The sequence below is a fragment of the Giraffa tippelskirchi genome, chromosome 5 (genome assembly GCF_054371585.1).
Source record: "Giraffa tippelskirchi isolate mGirTip1 chromosome 5, T2T-mGirTip1v1.2.pri, whole genome shotgun sequence".
Classification (NCBI taxonomy): domain Eukaryota; kingdom Metazoa; phylum Chordata; class Mammalia; order Artiodactyla; family Giraffidae; genus Giraffa; species Giraffa tippelskirchi.
Genome location: NC_137279.1, coordinates 81,225,808 through 81,237,875, shown reverse-complemented (window position 1 = coordinate 81,237,875; position 12,068 = coordinate 81,225,808). Strand labels below are relative to the sequence as shown.

Genomic DNA, 12,068 nt, shown 5'->3' with positions numbered 1-12,068 from the left:
TTGGGTTGGCCAAAAAGTTTGTTTGGGTTTTCCTGTAACATCTTATGAAAAACCTGAACAAACCTTTTGGCCAGCCCAATACTTTCAGCTTTTATTCTCAGTCACACAAGCTCATAATTTCAGAAATCTAAATCTGTCTCCTTTGTCAAAAAGGACAGAGTGGAGCACTGATAGACTTCAGAGGCATCATCCATTTGGTTTCAGCAGTTAAAAAGCTAGGCACTTCTCCCTTGAAAAGATTTTTTTTTTTTCAATCAAAAGCTGTAAATTCGATTGGGCAGCACACTATAACTAATTCTCCCATTGTGGTAGGAACTGACTCTGTGTCATATATATGCTCAGGAGCATAGAAAACATCAGAAAACCTTTCTTGATCCCTCCAAGCAGATGAGACTTTGCCTTCTCTGAGCTGACATCAGAGATCAGTCTTATCACATGCTCCTTTCTATTTTTCACTCATTTTATTTCCATTCACAAGCCCCCCAAAACCATTCTGCTGGACTGTAAACTCCTTGAGAAAAAATTTGTGGGCATTCATTAAAATTTTCTTGATTTGAAAGCAGAATGGTATTGGGCTGATTTTTATCTGTAATTTAGATCAGAGAACTCTCTGAGGTGTGGTGATATTTTGAAAAGAAATATCCTACAATATTTAATAACAAATATCCTACAATATCTTTATTGGCCAAAGACCAACATTTTTTGGAAAATGACTTTTTTCCTGGTGATGTTTCAGTTCAGGGTCAATGGAAGATTTATTTCTCTTTTGAATTTTAGTCTGGTCCAAGTCCTTTGGTTGGTGTGGCTTTCATACTTCAGCTCCTCTAATTTACTAGCCTCACCAACTTTGATTTTTACTGGGGAGGGAATATTGGGATATTAATTTTGATGCCAAATTTTAAAAATTCTTTTTGTTAAAAGATTAGAGCTGATAATTCTGATCCAATTAAGACTCAACTATTTTTCAGCTAATTTCCCCTTTAACACCAAATCCAATTTGTAGAACTTGCAAAAGTGTCTAAGGCAGATATCCATGGGTATATAGCCTTGTTCTTCCTGTCCTATCTTAATAAGCTAAGGAAGGCTGTTTATGGATAATGGAACAGCTGCCAGATTCCACCCCCAGGGTGACAGCAACTCAGTTGTGGGAGAAGTGATGCTTAAAATTTGCATATTCCCTGTATACATACAGTAGGCATATATCCTTATTAGTTTGAAAAATGACATTTCAAAACCCTACTTGCCTATTCAGTTCTTTTGTAAGAAGGATGATTGGAGACCAGGTAGATATGTAAATAAAATGGATTCAAGCAAGGGAAGACATAACTGCATTAATTCAGGTGGGAGATGATGGCAGCAATGACTAGGATAGTTGAGTATAGATGGACCAATTCAAAGTTATTTTGAGATCCTATCTGAAGGACTTGGTGACCAATTGGATGAGAGAAGTGAGGAAGAAGAAGGGATAAGGATCAAGTCCCTGCTTCTGGTTTGGGCTACTAGGTGAACAACAGTGCCATCCGCTGAAATAAGAAATGCTGGAGTTGGTCTGAGGTTGACAAACAGCAGATGAATTCCGTTTCCTAGACAGAGGTTGAATTGGAAATGCTTGAAAGACATTCAGGTAGAAATGTCCAGAAGGCAGCTGGATATGTGGGACTGAGGAACAGGAGAGAGGATGGACATAAAGACTGGCAGTCATCAGCATACAGATGATGACTAAGGCCATGGACAAGGTAAGATTTCCCAGGGAGAGGACCTTGGACAAAACAGAAACACCATCATCTAGGGGATATGCAGAGGAAGAACAGCCGTCATATAGTGAAATGGCTAGGAAAAGCTACAAAATACAGTATTGAGGAGGGAAAGAATATGGATGTATCATCAGGGGTGGCAGATACTGTTGAGAAGTCAAGGGGGGCAAGCTTTGAGAAGGATCCATTAGATTTAGCGATAAGGCAGTCTTGGCAAGAGCTGGTCTTTGGAGTGATGAAAGTGACAGCAAGACAGAAGTTAGCTGAGGAGAGGAAATGGAGACATTAAATATTCAAAACTCTATCAAGGAGTTTATCTGTGAAGAGGGGAAAGTGGACAGGGACACAGCATTAGAGGACTAAGGGTTTTTGCAAACTGTTGTATTTTAATGTGAGAGATCTGAGCATGTCCTGAATGCTGATAGGAAGAAGTCACTAAAGAAGGAAAGGCTGGGCACATGAGGTAGGAATGGGGTGGGATTTGGAGATTCAATAAAAAGAGAACCTTGACAAAGCAATGGATCCAGAGCAGGGCAGGAGGAGACGGTCTTTTTTTTTTTTTTTTTTGTAAAGAGGTAATAAATAGCTGCTATGAAGAATGGAAGAAGGAGTCAGGATTCCTTTTCTCTCTCCCCCATTTGGTAACTAACTGGCTATACTATATATAGCTCATCAAAGATGCCTTTTCAACTACACAGAACATTCAAAGAGTATCGTGTACAAATGTAATCTGAAAAATTACTGTTGCTAGATGATTACCCTAAAATTGAAGTAGCATAAAAATATAAGATAGGCTAAATTTACATCTTTATAAATCAGCATTTCTTAACACTTCTAACATTCTTTGAAAAAAAATCTACATGGAACACTGACTTAAGCCACCTTTCTTAATAGCTAAATTCCATCAGTAATTGTGGCCGTGGGACCATGAGTACAGAAAGGTGCCTGGCACGGAGCATGAAGAACTCACTCCTGACTCAGTAAGCCAGATAACATGAGCCAGACTAGCTGTGGCCAAGACTGGTTGTGCATCCTCCCCTTTTTCCTGGCTAACAGAATTCTGACTGTTCATTTCTGAGGTGAATAGGTGTTTTGGCCTAAGAGATGAGTCTTGGTAGGTCCAAGTCAATCTGGTTTAGGAATGGAGACAGGACATAATTCTTGCCAATAAAATGACATGTAGAAGTCTGCTGGAAGGGAAGGAGACTTATGGAAAAGCTTTCCTCCCTCTTGGGAAAAGGAGCACAAGGAAGAAGCATATCTTTTCCATCTCTGAATGCATATAGTATCTGAGACTATGGCAGTCATCATGGGATTTGGAGGGGAGCTAGTCCAGGAGAACATAGGATGCACTCAGGATGCTGAACAAAAGAAGGAAAGAAGCAGGTCTTTTAGTGATGCCACTTGAACTCTTCCATTAACCAACTCCAGAACCACCTTACCTTGGAATTTCTCACTATGTGAAATCCTTTTTTTTTTTTCTATTTTTTAAGCCACTTCTAACTAAAGTTGGTTAGCATGGCAGGATGGAGTCAAAATGATTGAACTGCAAAAAGCAGGAACTGGAAAAAAGTTGAAAACAGGAGAGAAGTATTTGCCATCCTATAAATAATAGTCATTTTATTAAGAGAATCTACTCAATAAAAACTAAGGGGGAAGGGTCCTGGTGGGAAGGAAAGAGAAATAAGATTGGGAGAAGAAGGCAGAGACAAGTCCTATTAATGCCTCTTTTGCCCTCTTCATCCTTTGGGAAAATGGACTGTATCATCTTTATTTCTCTAATACCCTGTGTGTCCTTGATTATTAACTTTTACTTCTCAGTCCATGACTCATTCCCAATCTCATACGTCAGAATTCTACTAATAGTTTCTGAGAGAGAAAAACACACAAGTACCAATTACTCACTGAGGATATCCACCCCTTCCATGGTGGAGCACTGACAGTTCACTAAATGAACTAGACATGCTCCCCCGCTTCCCACTGAAGTGTGTCCAGAGCCCTCCAGGAGAGAAATGTCTATTTCATCAACCCTAGTGGCTCATTTATATCTAGGGATTTAAAAGTCACCTCCTAAATACATTCCGTACACAGTTCTAACCTTTATGTATAGTCCTGTTCGGATGCCCCCAGGAAAGCTACATTTTAACGCCCCTATACTCTTCTATGCCTGACTATAACAACAAATTTGTCATGCCCTCAGTGGTGCTAATCATCATCCAAACAAATTCTCCTTACCAGTTATTTCATTTCTGTCTAGGATATACACCACTAGACAACTTGGGCTCATCCTGAAGATTTCTAACATCTAATTGCTTGCTGTTTCAAAGCATCTCTCAGATTTACCCCCCAACTCCTTTTGTCTGCATCATAATGTCCCACCTGAAACATATCAATCACACCTCGGCTCAAGGTCTCTGATTCTCCTCTGTCCTACTTACCACTAGCTTTATTGGCATGTCACCTCGCCACTCAGGAGCCTGGACGCAGGAGTTCTCAGTTACTATGGCACCAACCCAGGCTCTTCTGGAGGGGTTTCAAGGCCTTGCCTGATCTGGCTCCACCATATTTTTCCATGGTCTTCCAGTCAGACCAACAAGCTGGACACTGGCAAACACGCACACTGTTCTTCTAGCTCTGGGTTTCCACCATGTTGGCCTGTGAGTGTCTCTGCTTTCCTGATCCATCTCACTCCTCTAAGCCCAGCTCTAATCTCACCTCCTCCCTGAAGACTTTGTAAGCATTCCAGCTCCTTCTTCTCTGAACTCCCAGTACATACACTATAGCATCTAATTGTCTAGTAAAGGTCCATTCTCTTTCCCTGGCTGGGCCATGGTTATATAAACCATGTCCTACCTACACTTCTGGGTGTTCCTCAGAGTACGCAGTAGGTATGGAAGAAATAACTATTTATTAACTGAATGATCAACATTCAGGGGGTACCTTGCCTCTTTTTCTTATGATTTTAGTTATTGTGGGTCCCAGGAAGAAAGCAAGGGGCAGCTATGTCCTGCAGCCCTTGGCAAGCTTGACATGCATTTTAGGAGATATCTGATACAGCTATCAAGATCCCATTTCCAGAATGGAGATAATCATTGTCCACAGAAGCATCACTGAGCTGCTGATGGTTCTTATCAGCAAGGAATCAGAGTGGAAGCCCGACAGAGCGTGGGGCAGGACAGTCTGGAACTACATTTACCACTGTGGCTTCCTCCAGTGGAGTCACTTGGTGCCAGGGGAGGTGGATGCGGCTTGTCCATCAGCATGCCAGATGAGGGGGCTCCTCCCAAGGGGACAGAGGGGATGGAGTAAGGGCCAGGGACACCGGAGACAGAGGGAGGGTACCCGGCCTTTGCTGCTTTCCCTGCTTCATACACTGTGAAGGGAGATGAAGAGCAAGAGAGATTACATCGTTCCACCCTCCACAACCCTCACACCAAAAATCCCTGAAGATGCGCGTAAGGGAGCTCCCAGATCTACTCGCGGTCACGGGCTTGCATGTGTATGTGTGTGTGTTCTACAAGGCCTGACTTGATTCATTGGAAACACTCTCCCCCACTATTTTGGACTCCTCCAGCAGTGACATAAGTGATTATAGTGTTTAGTAGTACCTGGCAACTGAGTAATTAAGTGGTGCTGGGAGCTGTCACAGCAGCCTCCCCTGTGACAGTAGCAGCCCACTCTTAACCACCCTGTCTGTAGGCTGCCTCAGCCCTCTGTAGGAGGCCTAGCACTGGGACTGCCCAGGGTTGTTTCCAAGAGGATCCTAACCTCTTCTAGAGAGGCAAAGCCAGCAATGTGCTGACACATGGCCCTGCTCTTTGAGTTCAAAAGCAGAGCAAATAACCTGACACCTCACAGAAACTGCTGTGTTCCTAAGGATACTAAAGATACATAGTGTGTCTCTCTCCTTCAAGATGTTTATGGCAGGAGTGCCAAACTTAATGCCTATATGGGCTTGGCCAGGGAGGTAAAATTGTGAATCCCCAAATGAGGCCTAGTTCCTTTGTGGACCATTTTGTCATAGGAGTAAATAAAACTCATCTGTGGTTGGAGGGGACCCAAAGGCTGTACTTTGCACATGCTGCTGGTGAAAAGAAGAGTTCTCTGCATGTGAGAGGCATGGCCAGAGAAAGTTTTCTCTAGTTTGGATGCCCAAGGAGAGGGCAAAAGCCTTACCCCACAACCTCACCATCTTGAACCTGCCCTTCCTTTCATCAATAGTGTTAAAGAGACTTCCAAATGCAGGGGTGGTAAGTGTGGATCCAAAGCATGGAGAGGTGCCTGTGTGTGAGAAGGCGAACAGGAATGGTCATCTCAGGAAGTCAGGGGCTCCCAGAAGAGCACAGTCTGGAATGATCAGTTCTGGGGTAGAAGGAAAGGCGGTGGACAAGGCGATCAGGGCACACAGCTATCTGATGGAGAGGCGACATTTATTTTGGTCATTCTATATCTCCCCATGCGTCACATTACTCACAGGCCTGAGGGCAGCAGCAGGAGTCTGGGCAACACGGGCAGCGGATGTAGCAACAGCAGCTATGAGGACAGCACTGGCACCAGCAGATCCCCACCAAGACGAAGAAGAGGAAGACTCCCAGGATCACCAGAGCAACAAACACCCACTCTGGAAGGATGCACAGAGAAACCCACACTCGTGGCGGTCCCCTGCTGGGACAGGCACCCTCTCCTCAGGGTCTCCCTGTGAGAGGAAGAGTGGGAGCGGCCTGCAGAAGAAAGCATCTTGTAACAGGGCACAGAGCCCCCAGACTCAGGAGGAGCTCTGAGGCGGAGAGATGCAGACCCTCCCAGGGCTGGGGCGTAGAGAGCACGGACAGTTACCCAGGTCATACTGAGTGCACATAATGTCCAATACAAAAGGCTAGGAGCAGTTTCAGGGCCCCTTCCCAGGGAAAGGGCTTACCTTATTGATTGTGGTGTCAGAATAAGTAGGGCACAAGAGCAGAGAACTTCCTGGCTGGGGACAGGGAACTTTGATTGCTGAGCTATAAAGTGATTTCCATGAATACATATCTTTTGTAGTCAAGTTAATCTTATCCCTCAATAGTGTAAGTCCTGAGAAAAAGTTCTCCATGTCTGTGTGATCTAAATCAGAACACCTTTAGGTGGTCCAGGTCGCTTATGTAGCTATCTGCTTTCCTTGCTGACCGCCTCTTGATACCTTTCCTGTGCTCAGCATCAGAGCCGAGATTAAAACCATTTCCTAGAAAAAACTAGAGACATAGGCCCTGATAGAGAAATGCTGTCCCTGTCCCCTAAGAATGGTTTGATCACAGGCAGGCTGACCATACTACATAGCCAGCATAGCCACGGACTAAAGTGATTCAGGCTGTGATGACTGGCAAGGCTAATGTGTGTATCTGACCATGTTTGTTAACGTCAGCTATTTTCACAGCTCTACCAGAGACTGAACATGAATTTAATTCATTTTCCCATCCAACAGATAACGAGAAAGGAAATAAATTCTATTTGGCTTAGATAAAAATGACTGTGGCCCTCGAGTGACTTGATATCATGCTTTTGGGACTTGGCTATAAGACCTAATGTCCTGCTGGGGGCCTGGAATGGACTGGAATGAGCCATGATTTCCTTTCAAAGCAAAAGACTAAAGCGATTCATTTTGATTGAAAATCATCTACCAAAAATCCCTTTGCAACCAACTTCAGGTATACATTATTTTGTTTGAATTTTAGTTATTAAATATTTCTTCAACAAAATAGGACATTCATTTGGAGCTTGCTGCTGCTGCTGCTAAGTTGCTTCAGTCGTGTCTGACTCTGTGCGACCCCACAGACAGCAGCCCACCAGGCTCCCCCATCCCTGGGATTCTCCAGGCAAAAACACTGGAGTGAGTTGCCATTTCCTTCTCCAATGCGAGAAAGTGAAAAGTGAAAGTGAAGTTGCTCAGTCGTGTCCGACTCTTTGAGACCCCATGGACTGCAGCCCACCAGGCTTCTCCGTCCATGGGGTTTTCCAGGCAAGAGTACTGGAGTGGGGTGCCATCACCTTCTCCAATATTTGGAGCTTGAGAATACGACATTTAGGTTAGATAAAGGGTTTTGTGATAATGACAAAGTTATTTGACCTTTGCTTAGAACATAATTTTCTCAGAGAAGACACACAACTTAGATTTCCTAAGTGTCTGTCTTCACTCACCCAATAGAAATACACTCAAATTAACCAGGTCACCCTCTCTTCAGGGCGGAAGTAAGAAGGCCAGAATGTTCTGGAAGAGCTTCCTGCTGAGGACAGTAGATAGTTGAAGGCTTTGTCCTTGCCTTTGCACTAACATAATAACACAATGTGACCTGAGATAGATATGGGCTCTGAGGACTAGAAGAGCCGTGTGGTATGGTAGCTACAACTTGGGTCAGGCAGTCAAGGATAGAAGACTGGCAGGTTGCCTTGGAGAAACAAAAAATGTTAGCCATGAAAGGATTCTTAGAGTCAGAAGGGAGGGAAATTCAGAGGACCAGGACCAGATATGAGAAATACAATAACTTTTCCTTGGGACTTGGGGATACAACATCTAGTTTGAAGCAATGCAGTGTAACATTGTGGGGTTTTTTGTGATGAAAAAATGAGTACAAATTAATTGAACTCTGGAAAGGCAGATCACAAAGAAATATCTATTTGTGATCTTGGGATCAACATCAGTAAGAAGAATGTCTGTGTTTGGGTTAACCAGCTAATGGGAAAGGATCTGGAGATTTCACAGAAGAGTGACGCTCAACTGTGTGACTCTGGGTATTTCTTAAAACTTGAATAAAGTCTAAAACAATTGCCAGGATTATTTTGTATCCTTCTGTTGCTCTCAATTATTAGTCAGCTCTTAACCCTTTGGCAGAAGCCCTCCAAAGCAAAACTGAATCTCACCCTTCTCGACTTTCTGTGTTTGGATATGTTCTCTCCCATAGTTCATTCTTGTTTCTCTGTGAGCTCCTTTCATGATGGACTATAGTGTAGCATCAAACTGTTGCTGGCTTGTCTAGCTCATATGTTCAGTGGAAGCTGCATAAAAAGACAGGTGTGCATTTGGTGCAGCTGTCCTTGACATAGGGTCCATGGACCCCCAGGATTTGGGAGGTCAAAAAGTCCTAAACTGTAACAAAGCAACTGTCACAATTGCTTTGCTATTGTATACAAAGCAATATAGATTGTATACAAAGCAATATAGACCTGTAAATGTGTACTTTTCAAGGTAGGAGGGGTACATAGCATTCATAAGGTTTGAAAAAATGTTTTGATAAAGTTATAAAAGGCAATTCCAAGTAACATGGTTGTACAATAATGAATGGGTAAACATTAAACTTGGGCTTCCCTGATAGCTCAGTTGGTAAAGAATCCGCCTGCAATGCAGGCAATCCCGGTTCGATTCAGGGTCGGGAAGATCCACTGGAGAAGGGATAGGCTACCCACTCCAGTATTCTTGGAATTCCTTTGTGGCTTAGCTGGTAAAGAATCCACCTGCAGTGAAGGAGACCTGGGTTCGACCCCTGGGTTGGGAAGATCCCCTGGAGAAGGGAAAGGCTACCCACTCCAGTATTCTGGCCTAGAAAATTCCATGGACTATATAGCACATGGAGTCGCAAAGATTTGGACATGACTGAGCAACTTTCACTTTCACACATGAAACTTAGGGAACAAGGAATGCAGATAAATAACAACTCCATTAAAGATACTTATAGCAACTGGGTGCAACTAACATACTGAGATTGTCAAAGGGCCTGCATACCTGACACTGAAGGACTGGGCCCCCATCTCAGACTATTTTTAATTAGCATTATTCTTTTAGGGCCTAGAAACAGAAGAAATACAATTTGAAGTCTCTTCCAATGGGCTTAGTTCATCCTGGAAAATACCACAGACATATATAGACAAATGTGCCAATAAGTTAAAGGAGCAATTAGTAACTAATGCAGAAGCAAGACAGATGGAGGGATAGCAAATTAAGCAAATAGAGAGTTAAATGACTGAATACCTGGCATAATCTCCACAGCAAAACTGGGCAAGAGATCAGCAAGCAGCCCTGTTCTGCCTAGAAGAGGTGGAAGGAAAAGAAGAAAAGAGGTTACTCCAAAGGAAAATACAGCCTGAAGCCTGGCTTCAGTTGGTACCATCCCTACATGGGGCCACTGATCCCTGCTCTTTGAGTGATGAAAGGCACATCACCAAGGCTGTGCTCAGTCAAGACAATGACCTTCTCCATCAATCCTCAGCAGCCATTTAAGAGAACTCTGCACCTAAACCAGGCAGAAGCCGAAACAGAACTTTCTTTCCAACTATTACAGAAGGAGGAAATCTTTGCTTCAAATACAAAAAAATCCTGCTTGATACATACCATCTCCATTCATTTATACACCCACATATTTTATTGGAAAGTCAAACACATCTGTATCTAAATGTTCAACCTACATCTTCATACATCCATATACAGCCCCATGTCCATGTAAAAACAAAAGTACATATTTGGTTTTAACTCAGAATTATTCCCTACATGATTCTATTTATAGACTAAAGATATATCAATGATTAAAATTTTCAAAGGGAAGGAAAAGATACAGCTAGATCAGTTACACATTCTTCAACATTCCTTCTGGCTTCAGAAACACTCTGTACAATGTATATGGTGTGGCTTTTCCGTATGGCACCCACAGCTGATGTGGTATGGAACCAAGTGCCTTCTGCATGATAAGGTCTGGCGTCAGAACAGGTGCCACTCAGGACTCTGGGAAGCAAAGAGCTGTGCAAGAAACAGCACCCTAGAAGATGTGGGGAAGGAGATTAGTCTTTTTAAAAACTGGTCTGATTTATACAGAAAGAAGGGCTGAATGCTTCCACCATGTTCTCATATCCAGGTAAATGTAAAGGCCATGATAGAACTTCTGCCCCTACCAGATTTTATCACATGCAGGCTTGTTAATAAACAAGTTCTACTAGGTAACAACTAGCAAACTCTACTCATTTCAGACTTGTGACAGCAAAGGTCACTATGGTTCCTAAGCCTGCAACTGAATCTCACTTCATTTATGGGCATGACATATGCCTACAGAATAGCTCTGTCCAGTAGAAATTAATGTGAGTAACTGGCAATTTTAGCATTTCCAGTAATAGCATTAAAATAGCCCTTTTTTTTTTTCAAGTTGAAATTAGTTCTCCCTCTGGAAGAGCCCAGCACTAGATCTTCCGGGGGTCCCAGCCTCATGTCTTCCTGCATGAGGAGATGGCTGATCCTTGGCACGAATGCGTTGGTTACACAGTAACCCTAGCAAGACAAGCTGGAGAGGTGGTTCATGAAGCTCTAAGAAATGAAACGAATGCTATGATTAAAAGCTCTCCAGTTGATTTGATAACTGCTACTGGCTTCCCTGGCGACTCAAATGGTAAAGAATCCACCTGCCAATGCAGGAGACCCAACTTCGATTACTGGGTTGGGAAGATGCCCTAGAGGAGGAAATGACAATCCACTCCAGCATTCTTGCCTGGAAAATCCCATGGACAGAGGAGCCTAGCAGGCTACAGTCCATGTGGTTGCAAAGAGTCAGACATGACTGAGCAACTAACACAAACATACACTGATCATAAATTTGAAAAAATGCTTATCTCTTCCATAAAGGAAAAGTATCTGTGGTGTTGGAGAAGACTCTTGAGAGTCCCTTGGACTGCAAGGAGATCCAACCAATCCATCCTAGAGGAAATCAGTCCTGAATATTCATTGGAAGGACTGATGCTGAAGCTGAAACTCCAATATTTTGGCCACCTGATGTGAAGAACTGACTCATTGGAAAAGACCCTGATGCTGGGAAAGATAGAAGGCAGGAGGAGGGGACGACAGAGGATGAGATGGTTGGATAGCATCACTGACTCAATGGACATGAGTTTGAGTAAGCTCTGGGAATTGGTGATGGACAAAGAAGCCTTGTGTGCTGCAGTCCATGGGGTCGCAAAGAGCTGGACGTGACTGAGCAACTGAACTGAACTGATACATCTTACAGTTTCATTGGTGAGTAATCTGTGGTAGTTGGGGAAAAAAAGGTGTCTTAACTGAAAGTCCTACATGGATCACTGACCCTATTGATGAAACAACTAACTTTGTACATAGGTGCATACTAAGTCACTTCATTTGTGTCCAATTCTTTGAGACTGTGTGGACTGTAGCCTGTCAGGCTCCTCTGTCCATGGGATTCTCCAGGCAAGAATCCTGGAGTGGGTTTCCATCCCATTTTCCAGGGGATCTTCCTGATCCAGGGATCGAACCTGCATCTCTTGTCTTCTGCACTGGCAGGAGTTTATCACTAG

At 43.3% G+C, this 12,068-nt stretch overlaps 1 protein-coding gene and 1 long non-coding RNA gene across 7 annotated transcripts in view; one reads left to right on the top strand and one right to left on the bottom strand.

The window, feature by feature from the left end:
• The window catches only part of ILDR2 (immunoglobulin like domain containing receptor 2), a 69,399-nt gene that overhangs the window by 14,386 nt on the left and 42,945 nt on the right, over nucleotides 1-12,068 (bottom strand). For 2 of the 6 annotated variants that reach the window (XM_081489294.1, XM_081489296.1), the window contains exons 4-5: nucleotides 6,229-6,375; nucleotides 4,951-5,127 (exon numbers count right to left, since the gene is read on the bottom strand). The exons of 2 other annotated variants lie outside the window; for them this stretch is intronic. In XM_081489294.1, coding sequence (XP_081345420.1) covers nucleotides 4,951-5,127; nucleotides 6,229-6,375 — 324 coding nt within the window. Of the gene's footprint in view, nucleotides 1-4,950; nucleotides 5,128-6,228; nucleotides 6,376-9,750; nucleotides 9,808-12,068 lie in introns of all 6 variants that reach the window. 2 more of the 6 variants (XM_081489295.1, XM_081489299.1) reach the window with 2 other exon arrangements.
• LOC145505934 (uncharacterized) overlaps nucleotides 1-12,068 on the top strand; it is a 32,825-nt gene that overhangs the window by 8,971 nt on the left and 11,786 nt on the right. The gene's annotated exons all lie outside the window — the stretch shown is intronic.